This window comes from Melanotaenia boesemani, chromosome 5 (genome assembly GCF_017639745.1).
Source record: "Melanotaenia boesemani isolate fMelBoe1 chromosome 5, fMelBoe1.pri, whole genome shotgun sequence".
Classification (NCBI taxonomy): Eukaryota; Metazoa; Chordata; class Actinopteri; order Atheriniformes; family Melanotaeniidae; genus Melanotaenia; species Melanotaenia boesemani.
In genome coordinates this window covers 24,825,453-24,843,477 of record NC_055686.1, presented here as the reverse complement: position 1 = coordinate 24,843,477, position 18,025 = coordinate 24,825,453, and the positions used below count along the sequence as shown (strand labels likewise).

The 18,025-nt window shown below is 39.6% G+C and overlaps 1 protein-coding gene across 6 annotated transcripts in view; it reads right to left on the bottom strand.

The window, feature by feature from the left end:
• Positions 1–47: 47 nt before the first annotated feature.
• Positions 48–18,025, bottom strand: part of actn3b (actinin alpha 3b) — a 41,559-nt gene continuing 23,581 nt past the window's right edge. For all 6 annotated transcript variants that reach the window (XM_041986643.1, XM_041986646.1, XM_041986647.1 and 3 more), the window contains 20 exons: positions 14,583–14,697; positions 14,278–14,397; positions 9,898–9,984; positions 8,641–8,728; positions 8,244–8,322; positions 7,725–7,806; positions 7,115–7,200; positions 6,869–6,961; positions 6,060–6,290; positions 5,667–5,814; positions 5,238–5,388; positions 4,308–4,416; positions 4,066–4,206; positions 3,531–3,713; positions 2,642–2,776; positions 2,031–2,210; positions 1,774–1,920; positions 1,628–1,693; positions 1,273–1,431; positions 48–709 (listed from right to left, as the gene is read on the bottom strand). In XM_041986643.1, the coding sequence (XP_041842577.1) occupies positions 551–709; positions 1,273–1,431; positions 1,628–1,693; positions 1,774–1,920; positions 2,031–2,210; positions 2,642–2,776; positions 3,531–3,713; positions 4,066–4,206; positions 4,308–4,416; positions 5,238–5,388; positions 5,667–5,814; positions 6,060–6,290; positions 6,869–6,961; positions 7,115–7,200; positions 7,725–7,806; positions 8,244–8,322; positions 8,641–8,728; positions 9,898–9,984; positions 14,278–14,397; positions 14,583–14,607 (2,469 nt within the window). In that variant the 5' untranslated portion in view covers positions 14,608–14,697 and the 3' untranslated portion in view covers positions 48–550. The remainder of the gene's footprint in view (positions 710–1,272; positions 1,432–1,627; positions 1,694–1,773; positions 1,921–2,030; positions 2,211–2,641; positions 2,777–3,530; positions 3,714–4,065; positions 4,207–4,307; positions 4,417–5,237; positions 5,389–5,666; positions 5,815–6,059; positions 6,291–6,868; positions 6,962–7,114; positions 7,201–7,724; positions 7,807–8,243; positions 8,323–8,640; positions 8,729–9,897; positions 9,985–14,277; positions 14,398–14,582; positions 14,698–18,025) is intronic.

Here is an 18,025-nt window from a genome sequence, read left to right as displayed (position 1 = left end):
TCTGCTGACTGTTAACAGGCTCAAACGTTGTTTGGGTTTCAGTGTGATTAAGGAAGAGTCAATGACTCAAAGGCAGCATTTCTAAACTTCAACATAGCATGCATCTGCACAAATACACAACCAACCAAGCCAACTGACCGACCAGCTTTTTTTTTTTTTTTATCATGTTTTCTTCTTTAATTTCCCTTCTACAAAAATAATAATCAGTTAGAGGAGAAGAGCAGGGGGCTTTGCTCAAAAACAACTCTCTTAATGTCTCCTTAAGGCAGGTATGGTCTATGTATGCTGCTTACATAAAATCAGTGCAATACCTGGCCAACTTTGCTTAAAGGCCAGTCCCAATGTGGTTTGTAAGATTTGAGCAAAGTCTTCTGCACTTTTCCTCTCTAAGCAGTGTTCCTGGGCATGATGGAAGGAGTGAGGAAAGATGAGAGAGGAAAAAATGATAAGAACAAAGCATGTAGAAGGACAGTGGAAGGGTTTAACATTGCTCTCTCCAAACAGGAGAAATAGAAGCTGGGGAGGAGGAGGTGAGGAGAAGCAGCTAGGTTTATAAGTCGCTCTCTCCATAGAGGGCGCTGGAGAAGGAGATGTAGTCCAGGGCGCCTTGGGGGGCTTCAGGTCCGATGTACCTGGTCATGCGGCTGATGCAGTACTCTGCCTGCTCAGGCGGCAGCTCCCTGCGCAGCTCGTCCACTGTGATGTAGTTCTGCAGGACAAACCAGGAGGCAAGGTGTGATTCATGAAGAGAAAAATCAGCCTATCACCCACAACACTAATGCACCATCTGTCCTAAGCTGACATGTCCACATAGCACCTCCTCTGACTCATTTACTTAAATCTCCAGGTTACTGCACAAATGAAAGTCAAGTAAAACCAGAGTGCAGTATATTCCAACTTATCTAAAGAAAAAAAGGCGGAGGGTGCTGCCTCATGTTCTTTAGAATAATGGTGTTTAAACATTTGTGTCCTTCCTTAGCTTTTATTTTAAGATTTTTCAGTATCTTTATGGTGTTTATGCTGTCTGATGTGAAGCCTTATCATGGGCTTCATTAGCTACTGGTCAACTTGAAAATAATCCAATGGATATTTGTGCTCAAAAGACACAGATCTTTGTCAGGTATTACAGTTCAGCTCCACCTTCTAGTCCAAATATAGTCACTTCCTGCTCAATAACTGAACTTCAGCAGATGACCTAACCTAGCCTGTCTGATTCAGAAAGATGTCAGCGGCTGTTGTTGGGGGCACAGCTAACAGGACTTATCTGCTCACCTTGTCTGAAGCCAGAATCTTGAAGGAGGCCATGACTTGTTCTGCGGTGTCGGTCTCAGCGGTCTCGCGGGTCATGAAGTCGATGAAGGCCTGGAAGGTCACCACGCCGGTGTTGTTGGGGTCCACCAGAGTCATGATGCGGGCAAACTCTACCTCACCCTGTCAACAAACATGTTTTTTTATTCAGTGTCTATGTTGAATCTAGCTGGTTAATTCCTACTTAGTTGAATATGTTCTGTCATTTTTGTCAAGAAACATTACACTTATTTATACTGTTAACTCCACATATAGATTTAAACAGGTTAATATTTCAGAATAGAAAATGTCATTCTTAAAATGTGCACGCCGGACTGACCAGATCGTAACCCATGGAGATGAGACATGCACGGAAGTCGTCTGGGTCCATCATGCCGTTTCTCTTCTGCAAAGAAAAATACATTCCCAGTTTAATTCCAGTTGAGTCAAAGCAACAGGGAGCTCTTCCCTGTCTCAGAGCCTCACCCTGTCAAAGTGGTTGAAGGAGGCCCTGAACTCGTTGAGCTGCTCCTGGCTGATGCCCTTTGCATCGCGGGTCAGAATCTGGTTCTCAACCTCATTGATGGTTCTGGCAATGGTGGTGAGCAGCTGTTCCCAGCCCACACGGATGTGCTGCAGTAATGAAGACATGAAAGGGAATCAAGCTGGGGGGAAAAAAACAGACACAGACACAAGAGGTGAAAGGTCAGCCTGTTGTCATGGCAGCAGTTCAGGTACTGCACCTCCATGGTGTAATTGGTGTGCTTGTTGTCAAAGATGAGGGACTCCTGGCTGAGCTGGTGGTCTCCTTCCAGCTTATCGATGTTGGATTTGTAGTTGATGATGTTCTGTTCGTACTGCTTCAGGCTGTTCATCTGTTCCTCCAGGGAGCCGGAAATATCCACAGACACATGGCTGATCTCCTGTACAGACAGGAAACAGAGATGAGGACAGTTTCCACTTTGCACACTTTGTAAGAATCATAAGCAGCAAATAAAAACTCACTAATGCTTCATGTGCAGAGTTCATGCTCTTGTGTAATCACGTATGTATTTATGTGTCCTGTTTATAATTTAACATCTGAATGAAACGTTTAAGACTGAAAAGTTTTCTATTCCATTGTCTTGAGCTGAAATAAAAAAAACATTATGTTGCTTTGTATAAATATGTGGTTGCCTTTTTTAATTCTCTCACTGTTTAGTTACAGTTCTGATAGGATAAGTAAATAGTTAAGATATAATTAAATCTATGTCCCAGTAAAAAGTCTACTGTTTATGTTTTTGTCTGATCAGTCTGGCCAGCTAAAGGGAAAGCTGTGGTTTGTCTCTGACAGACTGGTGTGGTGCCACTATACCTCCATCTTGGTTTGAATCCAGGGTCCAATGATGTTGGCCTGGGCAGCAAACTGGCGCCTCAGTCTCTCATTAGCCTGCTGTCTGGCCACCTCCTCCTGGAGCATTTGGTCTCTGAGGGGCACAAGGTGCTTCACCTGAAGATGAAATTTACATCCAGTTAGAAAGTTTTTATAGTTTAGTAAAAGTTTATTTTATTTGAAATTGTGTGCTGCAGTTCACAGAAACTTGAACATAAAAATTAAACACAATGTTTAGTCATAATAATATTTTTTCTCATTATATCCGATTGTGAGCTCTGCATTTTACCCATCTGTACTAGAAAGCAGTGGGCTGCCACGTTTCAGAGCCTGGGGGGCAGTTGGGGGTTAAATGACTTGCTCAAGGGGACCACAGGTCATTTATCCCAGTTATATATTATACATGGTTATATTTATACAGGTCATTTAAATTTAGCATAGTTAGCTAAAGATATCGTCTTCCGGTGCATTCATTTTACCTCAAGATTCCTGTTGAACATTTATATTTTTCATCACAGACGGCTGGATGTGTCACACTGCACCGACAGATTGTTGCATGCAGTCTTTTTTTATTTCCCGAGATTTTACAGCCTGGAGTAAGTACTCAGTGTCGCTCTAGCCTAAGCTTACACCACTATTTCTGGCCCGTTGCTTATGTGCTCACTGCATACTTATTTTTAGCCAAATGACCAAATGCAGTGCACAGAGAAAGTATTGGTTTACATTTCCTGTTTTCATAATGTCAACTCAGACAAGACAAAAATAAAATTAGATTTCAAAAGGTGATCCTGCTCTGTGCTGGATTTATAATTCATGACCATTATTCACTTGTTGCTTGTTTTTGCTGGGGGGTAAGTTTGATTGGACTCACAGTGTCCCACTTAGTGCTGACGTCCTGGGGGCTCAGGTTGGTGTACGGGTTGATTCCGGACAGCTTGATGCCATAAGTCTGAGCAATCTTCAGGATCTCGTTGTGGATGCCCATGGTAGCCATGCGCTCCTTGTCGGCCTCGGGCAGAGTGGCCTTGAACTGGTCGTGGGCTGTGATCAGACTCTGTATGAAAGAAAAGAGGGATGAAGGACACTGAGGAGGAGTTGAACCTTGGTCAAAGAAAGGGTTATCTAAAAGTAATTTTATATATGAAATGTATGTTCTGTGAGCTTAAATAGATTCAAAAGAATGTTTTTGTATGGTTTCTTTGTTTCTGTGGATTACAGAACACACTAAAAACAAAAACGACTAAGATTGTCAAAAAAAAAAGTAGGAAATAAAAAAATAGGTCAGGGTGATACATTTTGGACAAGCTTTAAATTAACAATCAAGATTACTTGAAGTCTAAAAAGAAGTGACATTACTGTATGAAACTACAAACTAAACATCCAGGTGTTCAGGTATGAGGGAGTACCTGGATCTCCTCAATGCTGTGGACAATGAACATGTCCTGCAGGTCCTCCATGGCTCCATCCATCCAGTTGTTGAAAGGTGCTGCCCTCTTAGCGAACTCCAGGTACAGCTGGTCGATGGTCTCCCACAGCTTCTCCACACGCTGCAGTCAGACATAAACACCCATTTAATGTTAAATAATCATTATAAAGTGGAAACTGATCATTTAAAAATAATAAATCAGTTCATGTGTTGTCCGTTTACCTCCAGTGAGTCCCTCCTCTTCTGGGTGAGGGTGCCCAGGTTGTCCCACTGGTCACAGATGCCCTGGCAGCGGGCATTGACTGAAGCAGCATCATGGTAGTCCAGCTCACTGATGGGGAAAAAACAAAGTCAGTTAATGAAAGTAATTTTTTTAAATTTAGCTCCTTTACATAATCAACCAAACTTTTATACAAAAGTCCACTTAAACTTATGTAATGCTGTAGCTTTTAAAAAACAATTATCTGCACTGAAAAATAGTGACATTCTACTAAATCTGTGGATATATATAGTTAAAATATTTAGTATCAGATCCTGCAATAGAATTTCACTCCTTCCTGCAACTGACGGGTCATCTGAGAATTTTTTTTTAGCTTTTGAGGACATTATCTGTTTGAAGTACTGATAAATTATGAGTGGTGTGCATACATATTCAGCTTTACTGCACTCACCATCTGAATATACAACTTTAAAGAGATGAAGAAGGGATGTGAAAGATAACAAAACCATGAGATCAGAAGTTTCTGCTCCTCATGAACCAACCTTTCATCATTCTCATAACTCTTAATAATTTGCATTACAACCATCTGTAGCATTTTCTGTTCTTCACACCACAACATTTAGACTGCAACACGTCACCGTTTCTGCTTTCTTGTCTTTTCAAGTTTCTGAATAATTTGTCCTTCCAGTCATGAATCTTCTTTCTCAATGCCTTTTATTTCTCTGACTTCCTTCAATCTTTCACCATCTTTCTCCATTTCCCCCCTATGATTTATCACTTTGGAAATCTTCCAGTGCATATATTAAACAGCCAAACAACAACAAAAACACCTAGAATAAAAACAGTTTTTAGTGTCTTCCAGTTTTCAAAGGACTGTGTATTTAAATAATTTAAATATTTCCCATTGTGCCCTTCTTGATCCTGAATCTTACTTCAGCTCCTGGGCGATGGCAGCGATCTGCTCCACTCTGTCCTGGTGAGCGGCGAGGTCGCTCTCAAAGGCCTCGTGCTTCCTCATCAAGGCTCTGATCTCCATCAGAGAAGCCGACTCGTAGTCCTTCTGGGACAGAAGCTCCTCCTTACCTGAAACACCGATAATTCCTTTACAGTCACTGATCTGGGTGTAAGGATTATTTTAGAGCATTAAATCATAGATCTATATATATAATATTATATAAATATAAGTGAAGATTATTTAGTAATGAGATGTGGAAGAATTAAGATACAGAAGGTTAATTTCAGTAATATTTAATAATCAAAACAAACATCTGGGAACATAACTAAGAAATGACAACAAGCAGGAGGACACTATTCCACTGGAAACGTTGTCTTCTTCTATTACACCCATCTACGGTCCTTACCTCCTGTCCAGGCCTCATGCATAGAGCACTTCTGCTTGAACTTCTCGGCCAGATGGTCAAGTCTCTCCAGACGACGAATCTCTGTCAGCAGCCACTCCTCATAGCCCTTCTCCACCTGCTCCAAACCCTTCCAAGCATTGGCAATATCCTGGAGGAAAGGGAGAGGTTTTATTATCAGTGAAAGCTTAAAATGACCATTTTACTCATTTTGCTCACCTGTTAGAGGAAATTAAGGATTACAGTTACAGAATAAAGTGCAGCTTTCATTTTCATTGTAGCTAAAAAATGAAATCGCTCAACCGCTCAAATGTCTGCACTACGTTTGGTTTTGCGAGGACTGTATTAGCAGCAAGAGATGGAAAGAACAGCAAGCTGCAGAGCAGTTCTGCTCACCGACACCATCTTGCCCTCAGAGGGCATGAAGGCAGGCCTGTTGCTCAGTCTCAGTTTGGTCTGCAGGGTGTTGAAGTTGATCTCCAGCTGGCATTTCTCCTGCACACGTGGCGGCTTGTGGATGCGGCGGTAGTCACGGAAATCCTCCAGTTTCTGCTGCATTGCACGCATGGTCTGCTCGGCCACACGGTTTTCCAGCCAGGGGATGGTGCGGCGGATCCACTCAAGCAGCTGCAGAAGAAGAGTTTGTTTTCTTATTTGCCGTTTCTATAACTTTAATACCGTGTTTTCCTCCCACAAGATGCTCTACAATAAAACCCCTTTACAGTTCTGTTAAGTTGAATGCTTCTGTATCATGCATCTTAGGTAAATACTCTAGATTTAGAACATGTGTGTCAGTGGTCATCAGAAAAACTTAGATGTAACCGAGCTTGGACATGGATTTAAAAAAAAAAAAAAAACAAACAAAAACAAACAGCTAATACAAAAAGGTACTTTTGTAGTTTTAAAAGTACATTATTATTGTTTTCAGTATTCTCCGTTGAATGCTGACCTCATCTTCATCCTTTTTAATCTCACTGTCGTTTCAAAAGGATTGTCCAGTTAATCCATAACTTGAGTAAATTAAGTTAGATAACCAATAATTGGAAAAAAACAACAACAGACTTTGCTGCTATGCAGTGGTTTTAAAGCTGAGTCACGCAAGAGTAGCAGGAATCTCAGCAAGTTTCACTGAAGGAACTTTACGGTACTGTGCCAAAGCAGGATGAGCAGAGTGGGATGTGGATGTGGTTGCCGTGGTTTCTCACCTCACTGGCCAGCTTCTCATACTCCTCCATTAGCTTCTCATTCTCTTGATTGACAGCCAGCACCTTGCAGATACGGTTGGCAGCTGTCTCAGCCTGAGATGGGGAATAAGTTTTAAAACATTCATACAACTTTCACTTTGGTTCAGAAGGATCACTGTTGCTCTAGATTGAAGTTTTATTCTGATGACTCAATCCTACTAACAGCAAAACGTAATTGTTACATAATAATGTGAAACTTAGTTTGACCTGCTCAGCTCCAGCGAAGGCATGGTAGAAGCAGGACACGTAGGTCATGATGGCCTTCTCATCTGGTTTGGGTGTGTTCACAATATCTGAGGACATAGAAATAATAAAGTATGATAATATATTTGAGCAACTTTAAAGCAAAGGCACAGGGCTCAAAGGGTTAACAAAGAATGTCAAAGTCAAAGTTCTGGTTTATTATGATCTGTAAAGCAGATTGGATATGAAGGATTATCTAAATAACAATAATCATTCATTCAATTTAAAATAAGATGCTTCATCACAAAAACAAACTTATTTATTTACAGTGAGTGACAGTAGGATAAAAAACATGATTTGCTTCTGTATTCATAAGTCATTTTATGATAATTATCTACAACGTAGTTGTACGTCTGATGTAAGAACCGTCTGTGATTCAGTAAATGCTTTTAAAAGGGATTTAAAATGTTTTGGTTTTTAAGGCAGATGGGTAAAGAAGGATCTCTTGACCTTTTACCATCTGCCATTTGTATTTTAGACTGCTGCAGTCTAAGTTATCACTGCTGGTCAGTATGAAGAAAAAAATAAATAAATCTAAGATTTGCTGTGTCGTGATTTTGTTATACATCCTCACCCTCGGCATCAAGCATCTTGGGGATGTCCAGGAACTTCTCAGCCACCTCAAAGGCAGTGTTCAGGTTACCAATGGGGTCATCCTAAAAGGCAGAAACGGTCGGTATCAAACACTTCAGACCATGTTTTGTTAGTTATACCATCACAAATTCACAGGACTTGTGCAGTTCCCATCTCAGCTTTTTTTTGAAGCTCATTAAAATATGGTTTGCAGCAGTTTAGAAGTAACTGCATGTAGTGTTGAAATCTGATCAAGGATGTTATAGCTCCTCATTTTCTTGTATCTTATTCCAAATATGCGACTTACTAGACCCTGAACTTGGGTGGATTCAGTATTTAATATTTGTTTGTGAATTACGTCTACAAAAAATATAAAGATCAGTTTTGATTTATGAATGCAGTTTAAAGGAGAAACTAAAAAAGAGATGGGCAATAAACAGACACAAGATGGCCATATTAATACTGACTAAACCAGAACAACACAGGGCTAAAAAGAGGGAAAGAAGATAGGACAGGCCACCTTTCTCAGTTTGGAGTAGTCAATAAGGTCAGGTCTGTGTCTGTGGATGAGGGCGCACAGGGCCAGGCCATCCTTCCAACTGAGCCACGAGGAAAGGAGGAAGAGGAGGAAAAGCAGAGAAAAGACAAGATGAGAGAAAAAGAAAGAAATATGGGCAAAATGAGGGAAAAGAGTAAAGATGTAGTGGTGTTTAGTGGAGAGCTGTAATAATCAAAAAGGGCAAAGAAAAGTGAAAAAGACAGGTGAAAAAACAATGACAGAGTGTGTGTGTGCAGAAAAGGCTGAATTCAGAAACCCAGAAAATGAATAAACTAGAAAAATAAAGATGACACAGGACAGACATTTACGCTCAGTGACTGCAGTTTCCTGTTGATGCCGGTGGGCGTTGCAGACCAACCTGATGTGGAAGTTCTGCACATTGACGTTCCTGTAGGGGGCGGTCTTCCTCTGGCACCACAGCAGCAGACCCTCCTTAGCAGAGGTCTCTGGAAAAGTTGAGGAGGGGGATGGTGAGAATTAAGCCTGATAGTTTACTGAAAAGGGGAATCTTAGAATGATGTTGGACAACAGGAGTATGAAAGAAAAGATTTAGGATGAAAGAGTAAACTTGAGAGGGAAGCATTGGATGAGAGAGGAAGAAATACAAACACATAATATTGTGGACAGAAACTAAAGAAAAAGGCAAATAGTTTGTTTGAAGATCTACTTTAAAAAGATGTATCAAACTTTGTAGCTAACACTTTTTAGCTGATATGATGAATGGTTTAAAGATACACAACCACTTCCTGCACTGGTGGAGAGAGGAGACGTCACGAGAGGACAAAAAAAGTCATAAAGTTTAATGACTGCAGAAAATATGAACTAGCATGAGCAAAAAATAAGTAAAGGACTTAAAGATAAGGGGAAGGCTTGTTGAAGCAAAACAAGGCCTCTCTAACCAAGAATTTATTGTAAAATGACCTACTGATAAAATAAATGTTGAATAAAATAGCAGGAGGTGAAAATGCAGTCCAGGGAAATAAGACATGTAGATGGGATTATTCAAAGATGATGTATTGTACTCAAATTCAGTAAATGGATTAAATTTTGAGAAGATGCAGAGCTTGTTTTATACAACACAGATTAGTCATATGTACACTAAACTATCTCATGTCAACATCAAGTAAAATAAAAATGTATTATTTATTACATAAACTGACTGACACAAAGAAGAAGAATTTAAAACGGGGTCTGTTAGTTGAAATGCATCGATTATTCTCAGGCTGCCTCAGTAATAACTAAAAAGAAATTCCATATAAAAACACTGAAAAAAAGGACTTGTTTTACATTAAAAACAGAAAAATCTAACATGCTGCAATACTGCTTCTTGCCAGGAGTCAAATGAAAATATTTATAGTCTTATTTGTGACTGATGAGGATGAGGCGACAGTTAGCAGACGGCTCAGCTGAGCATGTAGAAAAGAAATGGATGAAACAGTCACTCTGTAACAAGTTCCACCCATGTGCACACACTTCATACAACTGTATTATTTCTGTATTATTTCAGTGATAAATGTACGATAAAAAGAAATCACCTGAAGTAATTGTAGAGGGGTGTTTCAATGCATTAGCTTCATATCAGCTTATATAAATGCACACACACACACAAACACACCTTCCACAGAGATGTCCTGGATGGCGAAACGCAAGATGATGGTCCAGATCATACCAAGGGTCATCTTCACATTACCATCAACAATTTCTGCAGAGGCAAAACACATGGTCTTAGCAAAAAAAAAAAAAACACAAAGATTTCTTTTATATACAAACTTTGTGACGGTTATTAAAACATGTTAAATGTGTCATATGAAAGTGTTGCATACGACACAAATTGAAGTTGGTGGCCTAAAGTTAAAAAGAAATCTTGACTGATCAGTGAGGAAAATTGGAAGTCGCACAAACACTGATTTGCTGCTTTTGAAGTGGTGTGAATGCTGCACAAGCAGATTTCTCTGCACGTTTTCACGAATCCCTTCTGAAGAGTTTCTACCCTGCTGAGCATTTAGTCTGTGAAATTTACATTTGGAGGGATTAAAAGAGAAATCTGAGCATAAAATTTTGATTGTGTGGGACATTTTAAATGCTCTGACTTGAAAGGGTCATAAGATCTCTGATGTTCAGTTAGCTGCTTCCCCCATCGTTTTATTTCATCTTAAAACAAGTTTATTTGTAGAGCACGTTTCATGTACAACACAATGCAAAGTGCTTTTCATAAAATATTAAAAGCATTACAGCGGGGTGCAGAGTAAGCATTAAAAATATATTAAAAACAGACTTTAAAAAGAAATTCAAGGATTAAATAAAGACAGAAAAAGCTCAAATAAAATAGGATAAAATGAAAGAAACAGTTGTTTTGGTAAAAGGCAGCAAATGAAAAAGCTTTTAATCCTGATTTAAACCAGCTGAGTTTCAGCAGACCTGCAGTTTTCTGGAGTTTGTTCCACATGTGAGGAGCATAAAAGCTGAACGCTACGTCTCCACGTTTAGTTCTGACTCTGGGAACAAAAAGTAGGTTTGACCCTGATGACCTGAGGAATCTGGTTGCTTCATAACAAACCAGAAGATCCTGAATAGATTTTGGTCCTTAACCATTCAGTGCTTTGTAAACTAACAGCAGGATTTTTAAGTTAATTCTTTGACAAACAGGAAGCCAGTGTAAATATCTGAGGACTGGAGTTACAAGATCCCCTCTTGGTCTTAGTGAAAACTCAAGCAGCAGCGTTCTGGGCTAACTTGGAGAGCACACTGGCCCTCATTTATCAAACAAAGTGGAGATGAGTTCACATCTGATCACAGGAATGATCCTGCGATTAGGATCCACGTGTGATTCATGAAACGTTCGTATCCCAGTGTTTGAACGATCGGGCCCTGATAAATGCAGTGGCTGAAATCCATCATCATTTACATATTCATGGTCCAGAGGCCTCGCACAGTGAGGTCAAACCACAGAGAGGAGGCGTGCACGCAAATAGTACATGGAAGAGGATCACGAAGGCAGTCAATAGCCTCATCGTCGTTGAACGGACTCTGGCTGAGGTCTGAATAGAATTCTCGATAAGTAACATAAACATGCCAATGATTAATGTTTATTCATTTTTAATTTCAATAATAGCCCATGTCTGGTAACTGAACGTCACAATTCTTTACTTTGCTCACTTGAAATATAAACGACACGCTAAGAGATCAAATGAAAACCTTAAAAAAACAGTAAATAAAACTCTTTAAAACCACTAAACATCTGTGTTTACTTAGCCAAACATTACTGTTTTCAAGGTTCTGTTATATGAAACCACCTTTTATGGCCTACAAAGAGAAAACTGAAAGCCTGTAACATTTCCACCTGTCCTGTAAAGACGTGCACATTGTAGTCCACAGAAACATGAGCCTAATGATTAAATAGAGCCCCTATACACCTTTAAGGTATAGGCTACATGTTCTAAAAGACAGATCGGCTCCTGTCTCCTCCGTATAGCCCCCAGTGGAGGCTGCTGGCCACGGTTTTCTGGGCATCCATTCCTCTGGCTGCGCCGGGCATCAAAAGGCTCCATGAGCCAGAGCAATGTTGTGCAGGACTGCACAGAACATAATTATGTTGCAGACTTTCTCCAGAGAGTACAGCAGCATCCACCTGTTGGTCCAAGACACATCCACCTGCCCTTCAGCAACCCGAAGCAGCGCTCCCCCGTGCACGTGTGCGTGCACTGTTAAACCTGCTTTCCTGCACTTTGCCAGCAGGATGATGAGATGCTCCAAGAGTTTGTTCACAAACACAGATTTCTGTATTCATCATTATTTTAAATTGTGGTGTATAATGATTTATGGGCCTATTCATTAAATTTGAGCTATTCTACTTGTCATGTGTGGGTTTAGGCTGTTTATCATATTTGTTATTTTCCCAAATCATTTTCTGAGTGTGTGTGCACTCCAAGTGTCATCAGTAAGCTACTTTACCTTACTTCATTTTACATTATTTCATTTTATTTGTTTTGGGAATCTGTTTTACTGTATTATGTTTCTTTTGCGAATGGTTTAATTCTGAGTACTGAATATGTTGCTGCTTATGCTAAGACAGTTTGAGGTTTGTTTAATATTTATTTTCAGGATCTGCTGTGCTGCACCGCAAATCCACAGACTCAAACTATCGTTCTCGATCTCAGACTTGTCATGAGATTTGATCGAATCCTACTCTCACGTTCAAATTAATAAATGTTAAATCTTGCATGGAAACAGTCATGAGCACTGTTTTCTGTCATACGTTCATTTAATAAATGAGGAATATTTAAGGATATTCCTTTGTGCATGTAAAAAAATCTGCAACACGAGTTGTTCCCTCCTACATAAGACACTGTGGAAATATCTCATTTGTTGGTGAGGATTTTTTTACTCACCAACATCACAACATTATCTGCCTACAGGCTCATTTGGTAATGACTAAGCAGCTATCTCGTGTTAATGCTGCATCTGACCTTGCCAATGATGGCATCCTACAAAAATGACATCACAAAAAGTGGTGCACCACAGTGTTTAGTGTGATGTCAGCTAGTTGTGTAACTACTGACTTTATTACCTTCTGAAAAAACATAGGGAAGAGCATTCAAGTAGGTTCATCTCTGTTACAAAAACATGAGTAGTTTAGCCTCTGTAGTTTATCTCACGTTAACACAAAAAGTGCCATAAGTTAGATTCCCAATCAGCACTGCCATCCACCAACAGCCGCACCAATCAGAAGAGACTGCTGAGTTTTTTTCATCTAGTCTACAGTATCACATGTAGGCCAGGTACATTTCTAACAGCTAAGTACATTTCTAAAAGTGCTAAAGAAGAGAGATCACTTTTACCAGCGCTTAATCGTATGAAATACAATGAAAGTGAATTATTCTAGATTTTTTAGCAGCTTTTCCACATCTGCTGCTCTAAACATAGAAAGGAACAAGTCTGAATTTGGTTTAACTTCCTAAGACCCGAGACCTCGATTGGCTTGCATTTTAGATTTCTGCTTGGTATTTGGCATTAAGAGTAACCAATAAAAAGAATTTTGTAAAACAGGTTCCAGTTTCACAAAATTTAGTATTATGTGCAGACAATCAAAAAGGTGATGTCCACGTATGTGGACGCCACGTCATAGGATGTTAAATCTGGAAATTTAGCATCAATTGGACCTTAATTGCTACCTCTGAGACAATGAGCATATTATTTTACATTTAAATAACTATTACGGTTAATCCTGGGCTTACCTAGAGGCTTTATGAATTCATATGATTAACTGAATCACCTGGGTCCCTCTTGCACTTCACAGCTTCAGTGAGCTTCAGCTCTGCTGTGTCCTTCCATCTAGCATCGTCCATTATTCACTCACTCACTTCCAATATCAATTATATGATACCACATTACCTACAAGGTCAGTCACCCCTTTGTTCCCACTAAGGCACAGCTCTCTCAGTAAAAGGTTTGATTTCATGTAAAAAATATAATATAAATATAAAACCTCAACAAATTACAGGATTAAATTAGCAACTACATCTAATTACAGAAACATTTTTAATTACATCACAGTACTTAAAGTCAATGAAGCAGCAGAGAAAGTAGTTTAATACTTTTAAATGAATTTGACATGAATTCTCCTGCTGCTGCTGTGTCAGTGTTACCTCCACTGGCCTTGAAGAGGCAGTAAAAGAGCCTTTATGGATTTCAGATGCCTTTCATCACCATGCTATTGCTTCTAGATCTCATCATGCTCATGTTTGTTTTTTCCTATTGCACTTTTTCCCCTGGAAATTAACTAAAGATACATTTTTGACTGAAATAAAACTAAAAAATCTGAAGGTTGCTTCTACTTTCAAATGCAACCTATGAGTCGGGTTCAGTCGTCTGGAGCTGAAAAGCAGGCCATGGAAAAGCAAATGCAGCAGTCTGGGGTTTATTAACTAAAGGGGAATAACAAGCAGCATAACGACAAAAATAATATGAGATGTGTTCGTATAGGCAGGACTCTCACCCTCTGCACCAATAGACACCAGTTTGACCCCCTTGCTGCAGATGAAGTCCAGAGCTTTATTCACGTTGGCAATCTTATGGAAACGCATCTTGCCTTTGTCAGGTTTGGGCAGCCTCTCGCCTGAAAAACAAGCAAACAATCAGTGAAATATTCACCTTTTGTTGCTTTGTTTAATTTTATCTTTGGGTACTTTGATATGCAGTTTCTGTGCAGTAATTATTCTTGCTACCAAATAGATCATCATCATTCAATACAACTCTGTTACTGAACAGAAAATGTGTGTATGTGAGTGTGAAGTGATCCACCTGATATGACCTCCAGCAGCAGCATGAGTTTGAGACCATTTCTGAAATCCTCTTCAATGTTCTCAATCTGTGTCCCGGCTTTCCTCAAGTGGGAGTTACACCAAGCTGTGAAGGTCTGAGAGGGAAACACAAAGCAATGCAGAGGGTTACAAAATTGCACATCCAATGTCCTCTGTGGCCACACACACACACACACACACACACACACACACACACACACACACACACACACACACACAGACAGAACCAGAGGAAAAAATAAACCAAACAAAAAAAATATGTGTGCGTGTGTGGGTAAAAACCTGCTGTGCAAAGCTTAAACTGTCCTTTTCAGGTTGTGACCTTGGTGTGTCTACGGCTGCTGACAGGAAAGGAACACACACTGACATTTATCTGAGTTTGACAGCTGTTTACTCATCAGTCCTGAGCTGAGTCAATCTGGCTTCCGGCGCAATTATTTTGTTAGTTTACAGTCCTGACCTGTATTTTGTAGATGTGGTGTTTACCAGATCTAGTTAGAAAACAAATAAGTGTATTTTCCCCCTACTGAACCATTAGATTTAGAATTGGTTAGCATTTAATACTTTTTCTCAAGTAAGTCAAGTTTAGAAAAAATAATCTCCAGTCAGGTAAGAAGTTTTCAGACCCTTTTAAGTTTTTTGCATTGTCTGATCCATCAACCTTAATGGAATTATCCACAATGAGTAGATCTGTTCTGTAATGAATACTTGATTTAAGTACCCGGCAGCCTGATTTCTTCCTAAAATCTAGCCAGTTGCACCGATTTCACCTGAAAGTTTCTCTCTTATCAGGTGAAAGTCAGTCAGTTGAAGGTTTTCTCCACACGTGCTCTGTTTCAAACAGACCAGCTCACGGAGGTTTCCTGAGCCCACCACTACTGCTTTTAAGTAATCTGTCAGGTTGTTGAAAAGTAAACTTCCATCTCAGACTAAAACCTAATGCACTCTGAAAAAGATTTTCACTTCAGACTATTCTATATTTTTCTGCATTCATTTGTTCCTTTTCTGACTAATCCCCCAAGTTCTGTTGCAGAAGACATTCCCATAGACTGATGCTGCCATCCACATGTCTGACCAATAAAAAGGTACTTTTCAATACCTGCTGTCCTTCATGCACATCTTTGGTGGTTAAGCATAATAATACCTTAACATGGTCCTACCTTTCAATATCTTGGCTGTCACTTTGACATACACAATCAACTAAAACATAAATCTGGACTTTTACTAAAAGGTTCAAGAACAGAATAATAAAGCTTAAACATTGTCATGTCTAAATACTCATGTAAGTAGAATATTTTAGTCTTCCTTTGAATAACTGAATTATCAAATTGCACAAAACACCCGTCAGTTTATGCTTTGTCATGGTGAAGAGAAGAACTGTGTGTAGAATGATGGGAAGTATGAACTCTTTGTTTCTTAAACATAAAATATTAAATATTTGAAGGACGTCTGAAAAACACATTTTCACTGAACAAATGTTGTGAGACTAAGCCTGGAAAGTAGCTTCTGTTAAAGAAGAGTCATGCCAAGCGTTTAACACAGCTGGGTGCTGCATATCTGTTTTAGAAAGAACGTGCTCATTAGGTAATGGCACTGTGCATAATGGGTAGAATGCAGATGGAGATTTAAATGGCTGCGAGCCACTCAGAGCCTGCTTTTGTTCTGTCTAAAAACGGCCGATGGGGTGGCTGGCACGTAGGAGACAATTTAATTGGTTCCATCAGACCATTCAATCAATCACCGAATCGGATTCTGAGAGGCTTTCATGGTGTTTAGCTAGAATGTGAAAATAGGATGTGTTTAAACTCAGGAGTGTAAGTGTGTGCGTTTACTGTAGAGCTAACATTTTGCCAGAGTTAGGAAATTGTGGGGGCGTTAAAGCAGGAAAAAGTACATGAGCTGAATAACTAACTACAGAAGATGGTGTAGGTGGAGTGAGGCACACAGTAGCTTTAAATTAGAAGTAAAACAGGATTTGTCCTCAAAATAGAAAATTTCCACTGCATCTAATAATTAAGTCAAACCCTGTCATTCCACTGTTTGTGGATGTATACCTACCTTTCCTTCCTTGCTTAATACCTACAGCTACATGAGAAAAAACAGTCGAGTCAGAGGAAGAAAAGAAATTTGTGCATTAACGAGATGATGGAGATAAAAATGAGCGAGTAAATAACGACAAAGTAAAGAGTGAAGGAAGAGTGCTAAGTGTTGGAAGACACGTTGCTCTTTTCCACATAAATTGTAGAGCTGATATTAATTTAGTTGATTAATTAACCTTTTTACTCACTGAAGTCTTTCTCAAGCAAAATAAATCTGCAGTTTCTTGTCCTTATTCCTCACTTCTTTATGTATAAACATGTAAAACAAATATATTCATAACTAGCATTTTATTGCCTAATTAGGCATTTAATAGATTAAACTATAAAGCTCTGTGTAACCCAACCCGACTCAGTTTTTCTGTCATTTGCTCGAGAACAGCTGTAGTTGGTTGAAACATAATAAAAAAGGGGTGTGAGAGAAAGTTCACAAAAAGTACATTATACTCAGATATTATCACTCTAACAAGACTGTTGATTGAACATGGTGGTAAACTAAACACAGGTAGTAACTTATGTGCATTGTTTATGGGAATGTAGATAGCCTGCGTCTCTGCTTTGCTGCCATGCGGACGCTTCCTGCTTTGCTCTCTTTTCTGCTTGCATTTTCTTCTTTTTTTTCTTATCTTTACCGGCAAGAAATTTAGGAACAAGGACTCCTGGTCACTTATAAATCACTGGAACGAATAAATTTTTTGATAAATTTAGTTGATTGCCATCGGAGAACTAGTGGAATGATGTCTCCTAACCCTGCAGTATCAGTGAGCTGCACTGAGTGTGAGCAACTTTCTTTGAGGATAACACAGCTGGAGAAGAGGATTGAAACACTGCAACACATTCGTGTGAATGAAGAATTTATTGACTCTGTAGTAGCTTCTGTACAAGCTACTGAGCTGTCAAATGGATTGAGTCAAATCTTCATACGCGAAGGCATGTCGAATGTGGAGCCTCCCGCTACAGACCTGGCTGATACACTTCCCTGGATGTGTTCAAATGACACTGGAATAGCTGGAGAAAATCCCAAACCGGACCATCAGACTGATCTCTCCTTCTGGAACACTGTTGGTGCCAGACCAAAGTCATCAACCCCGGCCAGAACCTGGTCTGATGTTGTTCGTCGCAGAGGTAAATCCAACAGGAAATTTAAAGCTCCAGCACTCACTCCACCACCTGAAGTCTCACTGCATAATAAATATGATATGTTGACTCATATTAAAATGAATGATGATGAATGTAATGCAAGGATCTATAAAAACTCAAGAAATAGCCCTAAAACTCAGCCCAGGGCTAACCAGACCAGGAGGAGAGGCCAAAATTCCACTAACAG